The 21,292-nt window shown below is 53.8% G+C and overlaps 1 protein-coding gene, 1 long non-coding RNA gene and 1 gene segment (V, D, J or C); all 3 read right to left on the bottom strand.

Moving 5' to 3' along the window:
• Positions 1-21,292, bottom strand: part of LOC108178662 (Ig lambda chain C region-like) — a 362,049-nt gene that overhangs the window by 293,780 nt on the left and 46,977 nt on the right. The window lies entirely within an intron of this gene.
• Positions 3,636-3,987, bottom strand: LOC149119880 (uncharacterized). The gene is made up of 2 exons (XR_016227275.1): positions 3,920-3,987; positions 3,636-3,795 (listed from the first exon to the last, which is right to left on the bottom strand). It is a non-coding gene; the product is annotated as an uncharacterized LOC149119880 (long non-coding RNA).
• On the bottom strand, positions 10,236-10,873 carry LOC138847364 (putative non-functional immunoglobulin lambda variable 5-48). The segment is given in 2 exon segments: positions 10,236-10,696; positions 10,807-10,873. Coding segments are annotated over 2 exon segments (462 nt in total).

Here is a 21,292-nt window from a genome sequence, read left to right as displayed (position 1 = left end):
GGGATCCCAGAGCAGGACCATGGGGGAGTACAATGCATCTGGTTCACTCCTGGGAGCATTGTGCACAAAGGCAAAGTGTTTGAGGGATGAGGAGACCATACAATGTTTCAAGAACCATTCTGAAGACTTGGTAACAGAGAAACAAGTTTGTGTCCCACTTCCCCGCTCATCTGGGTCACTGTGTTTAACTATGCGAACCATCAATGAGAGAAACTACACCACAGATGTAGTCAGCTTCATCCTCAGCCTGGATGCTGGAGATGATCAAGTAGCGGTCAGCCTCAGAGCTGGAGCCCGAGAAGCCATCAGGGACCCCGGTCCCCGTTCATGGTTTCCATCACTCTCAAGATACATCAGGTACCAAGGGGCCTTCCTTGGGTGCTGCTGCTACCAGTCAATGGTGTAGTCACTGTGCTCAGAGCTCAGAGTGCAGGTGAGCTTGGCCGAGGCTCCCAGGGCGGCAGACGCAGAGGGCGACTGAGTCAGCACAGGCTGGGACAGGGACCCTGAAAGTACAGACACCGTTACCCTGGAGGAAGCACGGGGAGGGGGCATTGCTCCCAGGAGGTGGGAGAGTTAGGTGACCCGGGGGTCTCAATGTGAGGCCCCTCCTGACCTGTGCTCTGGAGGAGGGTGAGGAGGAGGAGGAGCGGGGTGCAGGCCATGGTGCAGACTCCCCAGGGCTCAACCGAGGCTGACACTCTGCAAGGCTCTTATCCCCACCCTGGCCCAGAGGAACATGAGAAGGCCTTCATGCAAATCTCTCCTCTTGCTCTGATCAACCACGCCCCACTGGGACCCGTGTGCAGTCACCATGGCGGGGTGTGCTTTTGCAAAGAGGAAGGCTGAGGCTGATCCTGTACTAATGCTGCTCAGGGGCCCGTGGAAGGCCCAGCTGCTGGCCCCAGAGCATCCTGCATCAGGCCCAGGAAGCAGTGTCTGAATACCAGGCTGAGAACCCCCAGTCCAACCCCTGCACATCTACACCAGCCCCCCAACCCAAGGTCACAGTGACCCCTCCTAGGGGCAGCCCCCTCCTCATCCAGGCTCCAACCTTCTCTTTGCTCCTCAGTGGGACAGCAGGTGGCTCCACCCACTTTATAGGGACTAAAAGGGGAGATTCAGCGAGGTCAAAGTAGAGGGAGAGGAGCAGCCAGGGTCTTACTCCCTAAGATACCCCTCCTCCTCCGTCCCCACCAGCAGCCAATTCTGAGTCCACGGCCAGGGTGCTTTGAGTTATCAGTGAGGTTAGGGAGGCTGCGAGTGCTGCCTGGGTCCCTGGGGAGGAAGCACCTGCTATGGCTTCTCCCTTGCACCATAGAACTTGTGCCCTGAACGCTATAACTAGCAACAGTTTTTTTTTTTTAATTTTTTATACAACACGTTTTTTTAAAGATTTATTTATTTATTTGAAAGTCAGAGTTACACAGAGAGAAGAGAGGCAGAGAAAGAGAGGTCTTCCATTCGATGGCTCACTCCCCAATTAGCCCGATACGAATTCCTTAAGGGTTGATTCTGAGATCAGAGTGCAGCACCAGTTTGAATCTGAGTCAAACCTGCTCACTGCTGCATGGATCCACAGCGCCCCCTGGTGACATGAACCACTGAATGGAAATGACCTGGAGAATTCCCCAGAATGTTCAGCAGTGCTTTTTCCCTTTGAACAAACATGGAATTTTATTTTCCATTGCACGTCCTCCAGCTCAGACAGAGGATTGTTTGTGTTTCGCTGTTGCTATCTCAAATTTGTGCGACCTTCACTTCCTGCCCTGCTGTGTCATTGAATCTCCCCAGTGTCAGAATTTCATTTCAAATATTAACTCTGTTTTTATTTCTATGGGAATTTTTCTTTTTTATGTCACTTTGAAAAATACACTTTCATAATTCACACCTGCTTTGCATGTGTAGCTTATATGGTTTCACTTTCACATTTCCATTTGTTTCTAAGCATTTGACATTTTTTATTAAAAGGATACACCCATGGCCTGACTTTAGAAGCTGGCATCCTGATAATCTGTGCAGTTACTGTCATTTCTAAAAGCTGCAGCAGACTTGACATATAGGGCACACAGTGAGTTGTCACCACTTCTTTAATTATTTATTTGAAAGATGCAATGGAGGGGGAGAGAGAGAGCGAGAGCAAGAGCGATAGAAAGAGAGAGATCCTCCAATCTCTGTTTCACTCTAAATGTCCAAAACAAGGCTAAGCCAGGTGAAGTCAGGAGCCCACAACTGCATCAAGGTCTGCAACCTGAGTGACAGGTACCCAAGCCTTTGGCCAGCACCTGCTGCCCCCATCCATGCGCAGGAAGCTAGGTCAGAGGCAGAGCCGGACTTGATCCCAGGCACCCTGGTTAGAGAGGCCGGAATCCCAGGTGCCTATCATTTTTAAAGGTTTATATATTGACTTCAAAGTCAGAGTTACAGAGAGAGGGAGAATGAGAGAGAGAGAGAGAGAGAGAGAGAGAGAGAGTGCTTCCATTAGTCAGTTCACAATGCAAGTGGCTGCACAGTCCAGGGCTGAGCTGCTCCGTGGCCAGTATCTGATAACTGTAGACAACTGAAGCTTTGGGTGGAGTTGATGATGATCGATGTTTTGCAAAACAAATGGACAGTTTCAATGTAATTCTCACTGAGACGGAAATCCTAATCCTAATGTGAGAGCTTCCCGCATCAGCATTGGACCTGTGGGGGCCCCTGAACTCTGTGATGTCGGGGTGCTGACACCAGAATAGCACTGCTCATACAAGACACTACCTGTGTTCTTAGTGTCCTCCCAGGGTCTTCGGGCTGCACCCAGTGGGCTCCAGGGAGAGCTGTGTGATGGGGTGAGAGAGCAGGTGTGTGCAGACGTTTGGTCAACCTCAGAGCTGGCTCTGGGGGAGTTGGTTCCACAATGTCTTCACCTTGATGGACAAAATACCTATGAAAACATTCACAACCAGGGATGTGCCCATTCCTCACAACATGAACTACCCTCTGATGAGTATATACCCGCTGTTGTCCAAAAACATACCTTAGTTACTCCCATAAGACCTTTGAGAGACCGACTCATTTTACCAGTACGTTTCCAGTATTTGAAAATCATACAGACATTGAGTTTCTGAAGGATTGAGACAAGTGTCCCAAACTGTCTCTGAATGTGGTAGAGGATTAGATAGGCTGACAAGGCCATGCACAGTGAATCCTGGAACATGAACAATCAGAATAAAGATGTTCAGAGTCCACCTTACTGACAGTTGTGCACCACATCTGTTCCATGAGTGACTGAGAAGGGAGCAGGAGGCATCCATGAATGTGTGGGGAACAGCACATCTCCACGCTGGGAAGAACAGAGAGGATCCATGTGCATGGATTCCAACCCCAGGCCTCCAGCAGAACACAGGGCAAAGAGCAACCTCCTGCAGGGCACAGGCTGGGGCACAGCTGGGCGGGGACCCTGGGGGAGTTTCTGTCTCACTTCCCCATGAGTCTGCATCACTGTGGGAATAGCACTGCTATCATAAGACTGACAGAAGTAGTCAGCCTCGTCCTCAGCCAGCAGCCCAGTGATGGTCAGGGAGGCAGAGTTGCAGGCGCTGTTGATGGAGCTACAGAATCGATCAGGAACCCCCGAGGGTCTCTGATCATCACTGTAGATGACCGTGGTGGGGGCCCTGCCTGGGTGCTGCTGGTACAAGTGCACTTAGTTACTCCCAATGTTGCCACTGTCGCGTTAGCAGGATAAGGAGACTGTCTGCCCCAGGGATCCCGACACAGACTGGGGCTGAGTCAGCACAAACTGGGCCCAGGACCCTGCAGGAGAGAAGACACACACACATCCGTGAGGACAGGTCAGCACGACCACCAAGTTAGGGGAAGCTGGCAGCATCCAAGGTGCCACCCAGGTGCACTCCCAGAATGCCCTGCAGGCAGCCACCTGTGCAGTGAACCAGGACTGTGAGGAGCAGTGGAGCCCAGGCCATGGCTGAGATGCCCAAGTCCCTGCTTCCTGAGCCCACAGTGAGGGCTGAGCCCAGCCTCCCTTCTTATCTGCTCTTCTGGCCCTCAGAGTGGGAGGTCTCCATGCAAATGTTTCTCACTCTGGAGGCTGCGAAGCCCCTCCCTCAACTTCAGCCTGCATTCTGCTTGAGAATTGGAAAGACCCTATAAGGGGGAAAGGGCTCCACCGTGTGGACGGAACAGAAACTCCTACAATTGGTAGGAAATCACCAGAGGAGCTGTGGGACCCTGAGCAGGTGCCTGGACCACAGCACCCTCTGGTGGATGCAGGAGACACTTACATGCTGCCTAGGTGCTGGTGATCAGGGCTCCTCCCTCCCCCACCAGCACCTGTCAGAACTCTAATCAGTGCCCAGGAGGTCTCTGTTCCCCATTTCATGCTCACGTTGAATTTAAGTCTTCCTGTCTAATCAAATGTGCTAAGCACCACTCATCTGGTTAAGACATTTTGTCTCAATTATTGTTGTTGGACTGATTTAGCATCCCAGAGAGAATGAGCTCTGTTTGGAAGGAGACAGAAATGAGGGACCTATTTTTTCCAGGATGAAGCACCTGGTGAGATTCTCTGAGATATGAGTGGAAATTGGCCCAGCAGGAACACGGAGGAAGCCTGGGCTGAGAGCAGACGTCACCGACAGAAGACACAGAGAGCAGCAGGCTCTGGAGGAAGTGGGGGGGCACTGTATAAATAAAGGTCAATGTAGTCAAAACCCATTGATTAAATAAAGTACTCAGTTTCATGGTGGTAGACTGTTGAGGCACTGATCCAATGAATCTGAAAATAATATGGGATTACAATGTGCACGACTGGATCTCCTGGCAAATATGGGAAAATAGAGTTGATGTAGGCTGGAAGCTGTGGTGTGTGCACCTGCTGCACATCACTGCTGTCCCCCTAGAGATCTTACACAAACTCTGCCCTGAGAGCCGGTGTTTCTATTCTGGAGAGCGAGGTGGCAGGAATGAGGTGGATGGAAGGGAAACTCTGCATCCCACGTTCAATGGAACATGCTGTCCTCCTGTGGGCCTGGAATGAGGTATGGATTAAAATGTGCCCGTGCAGGCCTTCATGGCCATGGGGTACTAAAATCATTGAAACTCATGTGTGATGGGGACAATTTTATTGCAAATGAGGTCCTGCCCAGTACCTGCCCTGCCGTCCCTGAGCCCTGGTGCTGTGCTCTGCTCCTAATGCAGACAGAGTAGAATCAATGTTTGCTTCATTCCTTGGGGCCTTGAGAGGAAGCACCTGCGACATGAGACAAATTACCTTTGCTAAGGGACTCTGCCAGGCCTGAGGGGACACAGATGCTGAGTTCCCATCATCGAAAACCTTTGCCAACCCCCAAGCCTGGCACCTTTGCATGAATTGTCCCGGATGAGCAGCTGTGGAGGAATCCGAAGTTTGTCACACAGCGCCCCCTGCTGGCAGAAGGGCACAAGCCTCCCCATGGTCAGGAAGCCCTCGAGCCCAGCTGGTTTCTGCAGCTCCCTGGTTTCTGTCTCAATTCACAGGGACCCACGAATCCAGCCCAGCCTACTGGGCCCCTTCCCCTGGCAGAGTGTATTTCTTCTCTATTGTTCTCAGTGCTAGCAACAGATTTATATTCAAAATCTGCTCTTCAGTGAATCCAGAATCCCAAAGCATAATGTCCAATAGAAAGGGTCATTACAGGCCTTAGATCTGTTGTTGGAACTGGGATGCCAATTTATTTGAATTCACACATTCAGTGACCTGGGATGCTGGTTTTTCCCCTGAGCCGGGCAGTGTCTGGGCTCTGTGGATGCAGCAGGAACAACCACAGGAGAGAAGCTCCCTGCTCTCTAGGAGCTTGGAGCACAGCGGGGGAAACACTCAGGAAACAGAGTCCTGGAGACAGGTCCTCCTGGCTGAGCCCTGACCACGCTCCCCCTGGGAGCCTGGTTCCCACTCCTGACTACTGGGAGCTGCTTGTCTCCCATGAGACACAGACACCACACTTCTCCAAGCTTTGTCCAAGCATCCCCCAGTCTGCCGCCCCTGACCTAATCCTGGTGCCCATGTCCTTCACAGTTCATCGGGGCTAGGAAGCCTCCTGGGGGATTTGCCTACCGTGAACCCCATGATCCTTCACTCCTTAAACCATGCTCTGAGTGATAGTTCAAATACCTGCATCTGATAAGGATTCTTCTTGCATGGAAATCTCCCTTCCACTCTATCTCTAACAAACTGAAAAAAAACACTCAAGTATCTCACACGGGGATTTTCAGGGGTCACCACTGTTTGTTCCCAGTTCCTGCCTTACCTGTCCCTCCTGTGCTGGGACAAAGGCAGAAGCAGATGCTACAGGCAAGGAGGATACGGAACTAAGGGACAGGACATTCCTCTCTAAATCATTCTGATCTCCCAGCCCCATCACTGTCCATCACCACTTAGAACCAAACACACACTGACTACCCTGAGATGGGCAAACATTAATTTTTATTACATGGCTTTGTATTTTTAAAAACATAGAACACTACATTACCATTTTTGAATATTTAAATGCTGTCCCCAGCTGTACTCAGGCTGTTGTGCAGTGTGTGTAGAACCAGGCACAACCAGCACTCAGCAGTGTGTGTTGTCCCAGGAGGATCTGGTTGAAGCTACATTGCAGGTGGTGGGAGAAGTACCAGAGCTGTCAGAGTGAGGCGTGAGATGTCTGAGCACTCTGCCAGGGAGTAGTAGGTGAAGCCACCACAGGTATTTTGCAGGAGTTGTCAGTCAAATAAACATGGAGGAGGCACAGTCATGTCATGTTCTTCCACCCACATGGAGTGATCCCTCAGCCAATGAGAAGGGGGTGACAGGATTCCGTTATGTTTGCATCATGGCTGCAGATGGGTACACTCTGTAGGAACTGGGATCAGCATGTGGTTCCCAGGGATCCCGGGGCAGAACCATGGGGAGTACAATGTATCTGGTTCCCTCCTGGGAGGATTGTACACAAAGGCAAAGTGAGGGATGAGGAGACAAGACAACCTTTCAAGAGCTATTCGGCAGTCTTGGTAAGAGAGAAACAAGTTTGTGTCCCACTTCCCTGCTCATCTGGGTCACTGTGTTTAACTATGCGAGCCATCAATGAGAGAAACTACACCACAGATGTAGTCGGCTTCATCCTCAGCCTGGATGTTGGAGATGATCAAGTCGTGGTCAGCCTCAGAGCTGGAGCCCGAGAAGCGATCAGCGACCCCGGTCCCCTGTTCATGGTTTCCATCACTCTCAAGATACATCAGGTACTGAGGGGCCTTCCCCAGGTGCTGCTGCTACCAGTCAATGGTGTAGTCACTGTGCTCAGAGCTCAGAGTGCAGGTGAGCTTGGCCGAGGCTCCCAGGGCGGCAGACGCAGAGGGCAACTGAGTCAGCACAGGCTGCTACAGGGACCCTGAAAATACAGACACTGTTACCCTGGAGGAAGCACAGGGTGGGCGCATTGCTCCCAGGAGGTGGGGGAGTTAGGTGACCTGGGAGCCTCGATGTGAGGCCCCTCCTGACCTGTGCTCTGGAGGAGGGTGAAGAGGAGGAGGAGCGGGGTGCAGGCCATGGTGCAGGCTCCCCCGGGCTCAGCCGAGGCCGACGCTCTGCAGGGCTCTTTTCCCCACCCTAACCCCGAAGACCCTGAGACGTCCTTCATGCAAATCTGCTCCTCTTGGTCTGAGCAACTTGGCCCTGCTGGAACCCGTGTGCAGCCCCTGTGTCTGGGGGTTCTTTGGGGCATTCTGGGCTCCTTTTCAGGGGCAGCCCCCACCTGGTCCCTCACTTCCCTGTTCTCTTTGCCTCCTCAGTGGGAGCAGCAGGTGGCTCCACCCACTTGACAGGGCGTCCTTGTGGAACGCGGTCTCAGACACCCAGTGCACCCACAGTGAACACACACAGGAGCAGATGTGATCACAGCTGACCACGGTGCCAGTCGGCCCTGAGCACACCTGCTGGTGGCTGAGGACAGCAGGCTGCCCTCGTCCTCCTGGGCCCCTCACAGCCGAACCCACAGGGAACAGGGTGGGGAGCGCTGGGAGAATGATCCCCCCTGGGAGGGGCACCCTGGATTCTCTGGGAAGTGGGGAGCAGCCCAGGCACGGGAAGTGGGAGATTCGGTGAGGTCAGAGTAGAGGGAGAGGAGCAGCCACGGTCACACTGCCTAAGACCTCCCCTCCCCCTCGGTCTCCAGCAGCAGCCAATTCTGAGTCCACGGCCAGGGAGCTGTGAGTTATCAGCGAGTGCTGCCTGGGTCCCTGGGGAGAAAGCACCTGCTATGGCTCCTCCAATGCCCCATATTACTTGTGTCCACGGCGCTATAACCAGGAACAGATTGAATCTGCTTCAGACACTGCTCACTCCTGGATGGGTCCACAGCGCCCCCTGGTGACATGAACCACAGAATGGGAATGGCCGGGAGAATTCTCCATAAGGTCCAGCAGCGCTTTTTCCTTCCAGCAAACATGGAGTTTTCTTTTCCATTTCACCTCCTCCAGCTTCAATCAGATTAGTATTTGTGTTTTGCTGTTGTTACTTGGAATCTGTACGTCCTTCATTTCCTGTCATGCTGTGCCATTAAAATCTCCCCAGTGTCTGCATTTTACATAGTGATTAACCGTGTTTTTAGTTTCTACGGGAACATTTCTTTTCATGTCACTTTTTAATATTTACACTTTCATAATATCAACTTGTTTCCATTTATAAAATATTTCCTTATTTAACATCATTCCCCTTTGTTTCAAAAACACTTTAAAGTTTCTTTAAAAGAACATAGAACGGCTGTTGGAAGATCACTGTCACGACTTGAACATCAACATCGTCTCAGCATTGGAGTCCGTGGTTTGCATTTTTCATTTCTCATTCCAGTCCCAGCTTCCCGAGGTCCTGATCAGCCAAGGGGACCTCTCCATTGTGCAGCAGAAGTGTGGGCACCGTGAGGTGCTGTGCTATGTGGTGCAGAACGGTTTCTGTGGTGGAGCCTGGAGCAGTGATGCTCCCTGACTGCAGCGCTAGGGGGCGCAGTTGGGTTCGCTCCCCACAGGGCTCCACGGCCATCAGGAGAGAGAAGCCCAGGGCTGCGTGGAGTGGATTTGCTGCTATGAGGTGGACGTGGAATTCACCTCTCCGTGTGGCTTAACGTGCCACCCTGCAGCAGTTAGTGGACTGGACAAATGAGTTGGTGTCTCCTCTGTCCACTCCCCCACATCTGGTAGTGTTCTCATTGCTTGATTTTTCTAAACTAGAGATGGCCAAAGCGAGGAACTCAGAGTTCAACACCAGTCTACCCCATGGGAGGAAGGCCCCGAGTACAGGAATCATAAGCTGTTGGTGTCTCCGTGGTGCATATTAGCAGGAATCAGGATCCTAAGCTGAGCCCCAGGATTGGAGTGCGAGGCTGCACTGTGGGATTCGTCACCCAAATTCAAGTCCACCACTGCCTGCTCTCCTCCCCTTCCCCACTCAGCACTGCTTTATCCCAGGGCAGACCCGGGCTCAGCTCCTCCCCGGGCCCCACAGACACCACTGGAGTCTCCTGCAGGGCAGCCTCGCTCAGCTTGTCCGCTGACCCAGTCTCACTGCTGAGGTGCAGCTCAGATCCCCACAGGGCCCAGCCTATGAAAGGCGAGGGGAAGGAACTGGGGCTCTCACTGTCCCCGACTGCACTCTGTGCTCAGGCCTGCTGATTCCCGGTGAGGAAGGGTCTCAGGTGCACACTGGTCCCCACTGACCAGAGGCCACTGGACACTGGGGGTTCCTCCTGCTTCTGCTGGGCAGGGGATGGAAGATGATCCTGTACTCAGCACAGTGGAGTCTTCTGGAGGGGCAGAGTGGGTGGACACTGTGCATTCTGGGCTGCTGTTGGCAGTGTCCTGTCCATGCCCCACAGCTCATGGACGACTCCAAAGGCGAGTTGTGGGTTCCACTGTGATTTTCCATTCAAATGTGCAACCCATGTGGAAGAAAAGTCAATTGTAACATCTAATGTGTGAGAGACAAGTATGTTGAGTGAGTGGTGCAGAATCAGTTCCCGTGTCGTGTTGGAGACTGAGGGGTGGGAGGAGGGGAGCAGGCAGGGAGGGGCCAACAGTGCAGGGTGGAGGCTGCCGTGCTCGTCTCTGGGCTGGAGGTGGAGGCCAGGAAGAGTGCAGCCTGCAGCACAGCTGCTCCGTCTGTCTGAACACAGCGTGGGGGTGGCTGTGACCTGAGTCCCCACGGGGGAGATCAGGAGTTGTGGAGATGCAGGGGGGAGGAGGGAGGGTTTGAGGGCTGACATCAGGGTGAGTCAGTGGGGCTTGGGCCATGGACGCGTGGTGTCCTGAGAGGGAGGTTTTTGTCTCAGTTCCTCGTCATCTGCAGCACTGTGAAAACCAACGCTGCTCCCACTACCATGAGCTGTAGCACAGTAATAGTCGGCCTCGTCCTCGGGCTGCAGCCCAGAGATGCTCAGGACGCCTGCATTGGCCGAGTCATCCTTGGATCCAGAGAAGCGGCTGTGCACCCCGGAGCCCTGGTGTTTAATTTCTTCTGTGTGGTAGGTCAGGAGATACCTGGGAGGCCTCCCTGGCACCTGTTGGTACCAGCCAATTCCATAACTGCCAACACTGTAGCCAGTGCTCAGGGTGCAGGTGAGTCTGGCTGTTGTGCCCAGAGACGCAGACAGGGAGGGCGGCTGAGTCAGCACAGGCTGGGAGAGGGAACCTGCAGACACAGACACACGGGGAGGGGGCAGAGGTCAGGCTCACGTCCCTCAGGGCTCTGAGCAAGGGGTCTGAGCCAGGCTGGGACCTGGTCCCCAGGGCCGTCCCTACCTGCGCAGTGAGAGAGGAGCAGCAGGAGCAGAGGAACCCAGGCCATGGTGGTCACAGCCCTGACGCCCACAGTGGGCTGTGCTGCCCCAGGCCTCCTTTTCTTCCCCAGCCTGTGCCAGAGGAGGGGCTGCACATGCAAATGAGGCCCCACCCAGTGCCTGCCCGCCCCTCCCTGAGCCCTGGTGCCTGGCTCTGCTCCTATTGCAGACAGAGTAAAGTCAACATTTCCTTCATTCCCTGGGGGCCTTGAGAGGAAACACCTGTGACATAAGACAAAGGACCTTTGCCCAGGGACTCTGCCAGGCCTGGGGGGACACAGATGCTGAGGCCCCATCAGTGAGGACGTTGCCCAACCCCCAAGCCAGGGCACCTTTGCATGAATGGTGGTGAAGGAAGGAGCAGCTGTGTAGGAATCCGAAGTTTGTCCCACAGCGCCCCCTGGTGACGGAAAGGCACAAAATTTCCCGTGGTCAGGAAGCCCTAGAGCCCAGCTGGTTTTTGCAGTTCTGCACTTTCTGTCTCCTTTCTCAGGAACCCATGAAATCCCTGAGGGTGGGTACACAGACCTGGATGGACTTTTCTTTCAATCCCTTTCTGACCCCTCTGTGAATTTCCTCCTGGATTTCTTGGTGGATCCTTTGTGCGTGGGGACCTCTGTGGTCACCAGAAATGTCACCAGAGAAAAGGCTGTGGAACCATGGGGTTCTTGTCTTTATGCAAGAAAGAATTCTACCATGAGACAGAGAGTGAAGTGATAAGGTTTTATTGGGGATAGGGTGTATTTCAGAATGGACGGGACAGACAGAGAGCGCCCAGTCACTCAGGCTGGGGGAGAGCGAGGTTATATGGAGAGAATTCACCTGGGCAGGCCAGGCGGGTGGCTCAGCAGAGAGCAGAGAGCTGAGCACACAGTCTGTTTAATTCCTGGTTTTTAAGGGAGTCTGTGTACCCACCTCCCCCTCTCCTCTAGGACAAAGGATGGAGAGTCCTGGAGGAAGGGTTTGTTGGGTGAAAATTAGCAAATTCCTCCCCAGATTTGCTGGCACCGGGCAGAGTAGAGGGGTTTCTCTAAGGGAGTCCGTGAAGGTTTTACTGCCCATGTATTCAGGTCAGGGAACCCATTTGGAACTGAAGAGAGAATTCTCCTAAGAGCTTTCCCTGTGGGCAAGACTGGGAACACCTGGACTCTTACCGGGGTGTGAGCAGGATTTTGCAGTGCAAGATGCTGGGTTTCTGGATATTCCACATAGATGCTGCTGTTCGGGTCCATCTCACACACACAGATGCTAAATTCCTGACTTCCTGCTTAATACAGCCTAGTGGTCTGCTTCCCATTGGCTGAATCCATGCTCCTCTTTTGTTCTCAGTGCTAGCAACAGATTTATGATTCAAAATCTGCTCCTCAGTCATTCAGAATCCCAGACTCACAATGTGCAATAGAAGGGATCACTATCTGGCTTTAGTTCTGTGTGGGAACTGGGATTCCAATTTATTTGAATTCACACATTCACTGACCTGGGCTGTTGGTTTTTCCCCTGAGCCGGGCAGTGTCTGGGCTCTGTGGATGCAGCAGGAACAACCACAGGAGAGAAGCTCCCTGCTCTCTAGGAGCTTGGAGCACAGCGGGGGAAACACTCAGGAAACAGAGTCCTGGACACAGGTCCTCCTGGCTGAGCCCTGACCACGCTCCCCGTGGGGCCTGGTTCCCACTCCTGACTACTGCCATATGGGGAGTGAACCAACAGAAGGAAGAGCCCCTGCCTGAGCTCTGGTGCTGGGCTCTGCTCCCACTGCAGACTGAGGAGGATGAGAGTTTGTTATCATCCTTGGTGACGCCTTGGGGGAGAGGAAGCACCTCTGAGACAAGACAACGCTCCTTGCTCAGGGGACTCTGTCACGTCACAGAGGGCACAGGGGCTGCATCCCCATCAGTGAGCACAGGGTGCACACGGCAGTCCCACAGCGCCCCCTGCTGGTGGTGATGCATACACTTCCCCATGACCCAGAGACCTGAGGACCACAGAAATTCTGCAGCTCTCCAGTCACTGTGTCCATTCACCCACCCACGGCCTGATGTAGAAGCTTGGACCTGATAATCCATGTGGTCAAAACCCTTTGATTAAATAAAGTACTCAGTTCCATGGTGGAAGACTGTTGAGTCTCTGATCCAATGAACTTGAAAACAATATGGGGGAGAATGTACACGACTGGGTCCCCTGGCAAATGTGGGAAAACGGAGTTGATGTAGACTGGAAGCTGTGGTGTGTGCACCTGCTCACATCACTGCTGTTCCCCTAGAGATCTTACACAAACTCTTCCGTGAGAGCCAGTGTTTCGATTCTGGAGAGTGAGGGGGTAGGAATGAGGTAGATGGAAGGGAAACTCTGCAGCCCACTGGCAACGGGACGTGCTGTCCTCCTGTGGGTCTGGGATGAGGTACAGAACTAAAATGTGCCCGTGGGGGCCTTCATGGCCATGGGGTACTAAAGTCATTGAAACTGATGTATGATGGGAAAATTTTCATTCATTTACCGAGGAAACTATGCCAGCATCTGTATAAAAGGTATTGTAAAGTCCTCCACAAGGGCTAGGGAGCATTGTTTTAAACACCGCTTGGATGCCCGTAACCCATTGAATTGGCTGGGGTAGAGTCCTGGCTCCCCCTTCTGTTCCAGCTTCCTGCTCTCTGCACACAGCAAGGCAGAGGATGATGGCTCCTGGGGCACTTGGTTCCTGGCCAGTCATGCAGGAGCTCCAGATGGAGTTTTGGTCCCCATCTTCAGCATGGCCCAGCCCTGGTAATGTGGGCATTTGGGAAAAGAATCAGTGGGTGGAAAAACCCTCAGTCATCTTCTCTGTCACGTTGCCTTTTAAGTAAATAAATAAATTTTAAAAAACATCACGGCAGGCTACATTGTGGTCCAGAGGGTTAAACCACTGTGTGTGAGGGCTGCCAGAGTAGCACAGCAGGTTAAGCCACCGTCTGTGACGACTACATTCCAAAGGGTGGGGCTTCGAGTACTGACTGTAGCAATTCCAATCCAGCTTCCTGCCCATGTGCCTGGGAAGTGGCAGAAGATGTCCCAGCAATTTATGCCCCTGCCTTGCCTCCCATGTAGGAGACATGGATGGAGTCTGGGCTCCTGCAGTGGTTGTGGCCATTTGGGGAGTGAACCAGCACATGGAAGATATTCTATGTCTCTCTCATATTTCCCTCTCTCTCACTCTTTCAATTAAACGGATAAATAAAGCTAACAAATACCAAAGCCATGGACTCTCCCCTGCTTGGTGACACATGGCAAAGGTATATGAACCCAGAGGGAACCAACACCTCAAAGCAATGATCTGTCCTCTCCGCTATGATGTTTGTAAGGAGGACTCTGAGCTGCTCTGATTCTAAATTTCTAGATGCAGGTTCCCTGTGATGAGTCTTACAAACCTGTGAGTTCCTCCAGCGAATTCACAGAAAGTATTGCACTCGATAAACAGTGACTGATGGACCTGGATCTACAGAGAGATTCAGTGATCCCTGTGACACATCATGAGACGTCAGGGCAGGTGCAGGGCAGAACCCAAAAGCAGACAGAAAAGGGGAAGAGGGCAGAGTGAGGCTCTGAGGACCTGGCTGAGCAGCCTCCCAGGGCCAGAACGGGGACCCTCTGCATCCACCAGTCCCAGCGAAATAGAAAACAAAAACATGGAAAATGAAGGCTTCCTTAGCAGTTACACCAGCCAGCAGTGTGTGTGTCCAGATGAGAGACTCTGCAGTCACAGTCATGTCCCCAGGGATGACCACTATATATGTGTTTGGGGGTAACGCAGGCTCCATCATGTTAACCCACACCCTTATTTTTAATCATCCTCAAGAGCACACACACGTCTCACAGCTCAGCCCTGTCCTTGTGTGTGGCAGTGAAGCAGGGCTCTGTGCAGTCACCCTGTGCTGGGGAGGTCAGGAGCCCCTGGGTTTCTGTCTCACTTCCCCCCTGGCCCACAGCACTGTGTCAGCATGCAGGCTGCTGTCCCATGCGGCACAGTAGTAATCAGCCTCATCCTCAGGCTGCAGCCCAGCGATGGTGAGGGAGGCCGTGTTCCCAGACACGGACCCTGTGAACCTGTCCGGCACCCCTGAGGGCCGCATACTGCCATCATGGATGAGCATGCTGTGGGGCCTGCTGGGCAGCTGCAGGTACCAGTCTGGATGTCCACGCCCCACGTTGCTGGTGCCTCCAGTGCAGGTGATGGTGACCGCCTTCCCCACAGCCCCCAACACTGCAGCTGGCTGAGTCAGGGCAGCCTCGGCCCAAGACCCTGAACATGAGAAGAGATTCGGGATGAGAGAGGCACTCAGTGCACGAGGACACACAGAGGCTCCCACAGTTCCTTTCCCTGCACCAGGCACCTGTGCGGAGAGTGAGAAGGATGAGCAGAGGAGCCCAGGCCATGGTGAGACCCTCCTGCAGCTCTGTCCTGAGGACCCTCGGCTGATCCTGGGCTCCTCTCTTCCCTCTTATCCCCTGCAGCACCCTGAGCTGAGGGCGAGACCCTTCATGCAAATAGACCACTCCTCCTCACTGTCCCAGCCTGGTCTATACCCAGAATTCATTCACCATTCAAATATTGTCCCCGGGGCCACAGCTGGGGATTTTTGACTGTCTGTAGTTCTAGGGTCATTGAGGACACAGTTTCTGGGCCCCAGGGAGCCTGAGCAGGGGCAGCAGACTATGGCCAGTGGGCGGTTTCCAGCTGAGATGCATCAGTGAAATGCCAGAGTGCACTCTGTTGGCTGAGTCACATACACAGCCCAGTCTGGGTTCCTGTCCCCTGTGCATGCCCTTGTCCACTCTCGCTGGGCTGTGCAGGCCACACCACACCTTCGTCTCAGACACGGACACAGCCTCCCACACCTGACTCCTGCCCAGCTCTCAGGCTGCTCACAGGACACACCTGGGCTCTCGGCCTCCCTGGTGGAGCTGCCCTGGGTGCAGCAGAGTGGGAAGCTGAGGGGAGACAGAGCTGACACCTCCCTGGGGGTCTCCAGGAGCCCCTCTCTCTCCCATCTTCCCTGGCAGCCTGGGACCTCTCACAGACCCACAGGACCTGACCCTCCTGCTTGGGCCTCTTTCTTGGCCAAAAGAGATAAATAATAGAAATAGAGAAAAACTCTTAAAAATCAACATTTCAATCCCAGGCATCAACTCCACGTGATGTGCACACTGGGTGGTGTTGGCAGAGAGGAGCGCAGAGGCTTGGGGCCACTTCTGACTCCTCATTCTCCTCCCATCCTGTTGCACTGGGAGGCAATTCTTCCCCCTCTGAAGGCTGAGGCCTGCGGCTCTCATATCCCACCCTGGACACGTGGACACACACTCTCCTGCAGTGTAGGAGCCAGCAGAGATGAGTTGGGGACCTGCCTCCAGGGGACACCCTGGGCTGTGCAGGTCTCTCCAGCAGCTCTGAGTCTGCACCAGCTGAGCTCTGGAGAGAAGAGAGTGGGGAGCAGGTGAGAGGAGGAGGGGCTGTGGGGATGCACCTGTGAGCGCTGCTCCCTGACGCCCCCTAGTGGAGGATGAAAGACCTACTTCTCCTGAGTTTCTTCCTCTCCTGGGGAGAGCTGGGCTCTTCTTGCAAACCTGCTCCTCTGCACTTGGCTGTGTGAGCTCTTTCTCACCTACTTGTGGACCTGCCCCTGAGAGCTGGTGCTGGGAAGAGGCCCCCAGGGAATCCTGTGAATTGTGCTTCGAATCCAGAGGAGAGAGTTGTGCGTCCAGTGGTGACCTGTGTGCTCAGGCACCTGTGAGATCAGCCCAGGAACTGCAGGTGTGACTGTCATTCATGCATGTTCTGCACAAAGCTCTCTTAAGTGAAGGGAAGGTGGGGATGGAACCTTCTTTTATTGTTCGGAGAAAAAAGATACAGTCTACTAAATCCAGACACAACACTGATTCCTAAACTGGAAGTGGTTTTCCTGTCTCCGTGAAAGAAGTTCAAATACCATTCCTTTTCTGTTTGTGTGACATCACCACTTCCTCAGGTAACAAAATAGGGAATCTTAGAGGCTTTAATCCCTGCAGGTTGCAGTGCTCCAGCTCATCCCGTTGGCCACCTGGGTGCACAGAACCTGATATCCAAAGGCACTGATCACGTGAGTCTCCCTTACTGACAAGGGACCACACTGTTAGGACTCTCCCTCCTGGACCTGGAGACCGGGGTTCCCGCCCACTGTGTGTGAGGACTGGTTTCTCACTGCCTGGCACTTGCATCTGTGGTCAGGGGGAGAGGCACAATCGTCACACCTGCTCTTGGGCTGGAATTTGAAACACGTGCCTTGTCTGTGCTCATCTTGCACTCTCGACAATGCATTCGTCTACTATGATGTCACTGGATTTGTGCTTTTAACTCGCATTTAGTTCACGTGCATACTGTTATAATAAACAGCGTGGAGCAGGCACACAGGATCCTAATGCTTCCGGCTGGCATTCCCCTTGTGCCGTCCAGGTAAAAACAAGGTCATGAGTGGAACCCACGACCTCTGACCTCTCACCTGAGCTCTTCTTCCAGCCCTCTCTGACAGAATGTTCTCCGGTGCAGACGCAGAACCTAGAGAACCGTGCATGGTTCCTCATGAGGTCTCTCCACAGGATGTGTGGGGATGTAGCAGAGAGCAGGGGACAGCAAGGTTTCTGTGAGGTCTGCAGCATCCTACAGATGTGCGCACTCTCTGGGAGCCTGGCCTGGCCGTGTGGCTCCCAGGGAGCTCGTGGGAAGGGAGAGGCACTGGTTCTCTTCTTGCAAAGCTTTACAGAGGATCCGTATATTAGTGTGATGGGAAACCTGGATGATGCTCAAGGGCCACAGGCAGTCTTGGTAACAGAACAGAGAACTAGGTTTTGGTCCCACTTTCCCATTCATCTGGGTCACTGTGTTTAATCATAGGATTCACCACTGCTATAGTCTGTACCACAAATGTACTTGGCTTCGTCATCAGCCTGGACGCTGGAGATGATCAAGTAGCAGTCAGTCCCAGAGCTGGAGCCTGAGAAGTGATCAGGGACCCCGGTCCCCTTGGTGTAGCTTCCATCACTCTTAAGCCACATCAGGTACTGAGGAGCAGTCCCTGGCTTCTGCTGATACCAGTCAATGGTGTAGGTGCTGTGGGCACTGCTCAGAGTGCAGGTGAGTTTGGCCGAGGCTCCCAGGGCGGCAGACACAGAGGGCGACTGAGCCATCACAGGCTGGGACAGGGACCCTGAAAACACAAACACCCATTACCCTGGAGGAAGCACGGGGGGCACATCTGTAAGAAAGTTGGAGGCGGTGTCAGGCGGATGAGGGGTAAGATGCCGAGCACCATCCTGACCTGTGCAGTGGAGGAGGGGGAGGGGGAGGAAGAGCGGGCTCCAGGCCATGGTGCTGCTGCCCTGGGCTCTGCTCAGGCTGACGCACAGCCATGCACTTTTTTAAAAAAAATTTTGACAGGCAGAGTGGACAGTGAGAGAGAGAGAGAGAGAGAGAGAGAAAGGTCTTCTTTTTCCGTTGGTTCACCCCCAGAGGCCGCTGCGGCCGGCGCACCACGCTGATCTGTGTGGGGAGCAATCCGGACTGGACTGAGTTACTGGAATTAAGACTTATTCTATGCATCTGCTCTCCCACAATATGGCGCTGGGAGAGAAGTAAACAGCTTCCGCACAGCTGCCTCCAGTTCAACCAATAAACTGTAGGACTTGCTCCTGATTGGAGAGCAGCGTACTCGGCGTGTGGGCAGCCGAGTTAGGATTGGCGGAGGAGGACTATAAAGGAGGAGAGAGATGGCATGCACCAGGAACATCTAAGGGGAACATCTAAGGGGAACACCTGTGCAGCCCCCAGAGAGCCGGCCGGCGGAGTGCCGCTCCCCTGCGGAAGTGGGGAATGTGGCCAGGGGGAACCGCCCTTCCACGGAGGTGGAAGGGACAGTAGCCAACCCGGGAAGAACCAGCAGCAAACCCGGGGAGGGCCGAGCAGACGAAAGAACAGCGCAGGGTCCTGTGTCGTTCCTCCACGAAGACGGGGAGCGACATAATGGTGCCGTGACTCGGATAGGAAACCTAGGACGGATAGGAAACCTAGGACGGATAGGAAACTTAGGAGGAAAGAAATGGGAAAATACCGGAGAGAGAGACTAGCAAACAGCCTAGGGAAAAGCTGGACGGAAAAGGTGCCGGAAGAAGCTATTGAAAGCCTAGGCATAGACTCGGATATGGACTGTGGGAAAGAAGTTAGGATTGAAAGCGAAAGTGAAAGCTTTCATAGACTCAGATGCAGACTATGGCGGGGAAGCTAGGAGATTGAAAGCGAAAGTGAAACCTGGAGGAGGCTTGGACTCGGATACGGACTGTGGGGAGTAGCCAGGAGAAATGAGAGGAATATTGTTGGAAGAAAACTTAAGGAAACATACCGGGTAGAGAAAAATGTTAGGGAGGATGAAGCCGCGCAGAGCCGTGAAGCTGCCGCAGGGCGAGGTGCCGAGAAGCAGCCTCGGGGCGAGCGCCGCCGGGAAGCCGCAGGGATAAGAGAAACAGAAGTTTAGAAGTAAAAGGAGAGAAATAGGAATGCTGGAAGATAGAAGTAAAATGGGAGAAATAGGAATGCCCGGAGATAGAGAAATAGAGAAATAGAAAGGCCTCCCCTCAACATGGCAATGAGAAAGCTTGGATTCGGTCTGCCTGATTAAGTGAGGCGATGAGCACCTGCGGGCGGCTAGCAGCTTATGCGCCGCAGGTCACCGAAGACAGGCACGAATTAACATCAGTAAGGCCTCCCCACAATACAGCAATTAGGAGGCTTGGATTCGGTCTGCCTGATTAAGGCGGTAAGCACCAGCAAGCAGCTCGACCAGAGTATGAGCTACAGGTCACCGAAGATAGGCACGAACCAACACTAATAAGTCTCCCCCACAATACGGCAATGAGAAGGCTTGGATTCGGTTTGCCTGATTGTTAGGGCTTGTAAGCCCCTGCAGGCAGAGCAGAGCATGCGCTGCAGGGCACCGAATACAAGCACACATCAGCGTCTAAAAACCTCCTCACAACATGGCGAAGAGAGGACCCGGATTCGGTTTGCCTGATTGATAGGACTTGTAAGAACCTGTGGCAACTCTAGCAAGCAGAGCAGAGTGTGTGCCACGGGGCACCGAAGACAGGCGCGTATCAACGCCAAAAATAAAAAGAAAGGGGGATCTGTGGGGAGCAATCCGGACTGGACTGAGTTACTGGAATTAAGACTTATTCTATGCATCTGCTCTCCCACAATATGGCGCTGGGAGAGAAGTAAACAGCTTCCGCACAGCTGCCTCCAGTTCAACCAATAAACTGTAGGACTTGCTCCTGATTGGAAAGCAGCGTACTCGGCGTGTGGGCAGCCGAGTTAGGATTGGCGGAGGAGGACTATAAAGGAGGAGAGAGACGGCATGCACCAGGAACATCTAAGGGGAACATCTAAGGGGAACACCTGTGCAGCCCCCAGAGAGCCGGCCGGCGGAGTGCCGCTCCCCTGCGGAAGTGGGGAATGTGGCCAGGGGGAACCGCCCTTCCACGGAGGTGGAAGGGACAGTAGCCAACCCGGGAAGAACCAGCAGCAAACCCGGGGAGGGCCGAGCAGACGAAAGAACAGCGCAGGGTCCTGTGTCGTTCCTCCACGAAGACGGGGAGCGACAGATCTGAAGCCAGGAGCCAGGTGCTTCTCCTGGTCTCCCATATGTGTGCAGGGCCCAAGGACTTGGGCCATCCTCTACTGCACTCCCAGGCCACAGCAGAGAGCTGGACTGGAAGAGGAGCAACCAGGACACAATCCGGCGCCCCAACTGGGACTAGAACCTGGGGTGCCGGCGCCACAAGGCAGAGGATTAACCTATTGAGCCGCGGCGCTGGCCAGCCATGCACTTTTATGCACTCTATGGAGCCTTAGGAGGGTGGGAGAACTTCATGCAAATTCAACCCACTTCCTCTGGCCAACCACGCAGTACCCAGGCTTTTGAGAGAGCCCAAGATCTGTGAGTCATTTCTCAGTTGAAGGCCTGGGCGAGGTCAGTCCGTGACCTCAGGACAGCCCCTGAGGCTCTCTGGGCACACAGGAGACTTCACTTCTGCTTCAGTGAGCACTGACCACAGACCAGGATGCAGGTGTCTGGCTGCCCAACTGAGAGCCCACCAGACCCCTCAGCAGCAGGCCCACAGCACCCCTGCTGGCCAGGGCCAGATCCACAGTGGCTGTGACAGGTGGCAGGTGTCCTGGCAGCCTCCCCCAGCCTGCAGCCCACTCCTGCCCAAAGTCATTGCGAGCCCCTACTCAGAGCAGCCTCCCACATGCTCTCACTCTTTCGTGTTCTGTTTGGGCTTCCTCAGGGTGCACAGCACACAGGGTTCTCCCCACCGGATTAGGTCCCTTAGGAAACAGTGGCCTCACACATGCCCTAGAACACAGTCAACCAGCAGAGACAGGAATCAGC

The sequence above is a fragment of the Oryctolagus cuniculus genome, chromosome 21 (genome assembly GCF_051225735.1).
Source record: "Oryctolagus cuniculus isolate XC-2025 breed Fujian yellow rabbit chromosome 21, ASM5122573v1, whole genome shotgun sequence".
NCBI classification, from domain to species: Eukaryota; Metazoa; Chordata; class Mammalia; order Lagomorpha; family Leporidae; genus Oryctolagus; species Oryctolagus cuniculus.
This window is presented reverse-complemented; position numbering and strand designations above follow the sequence as displayed.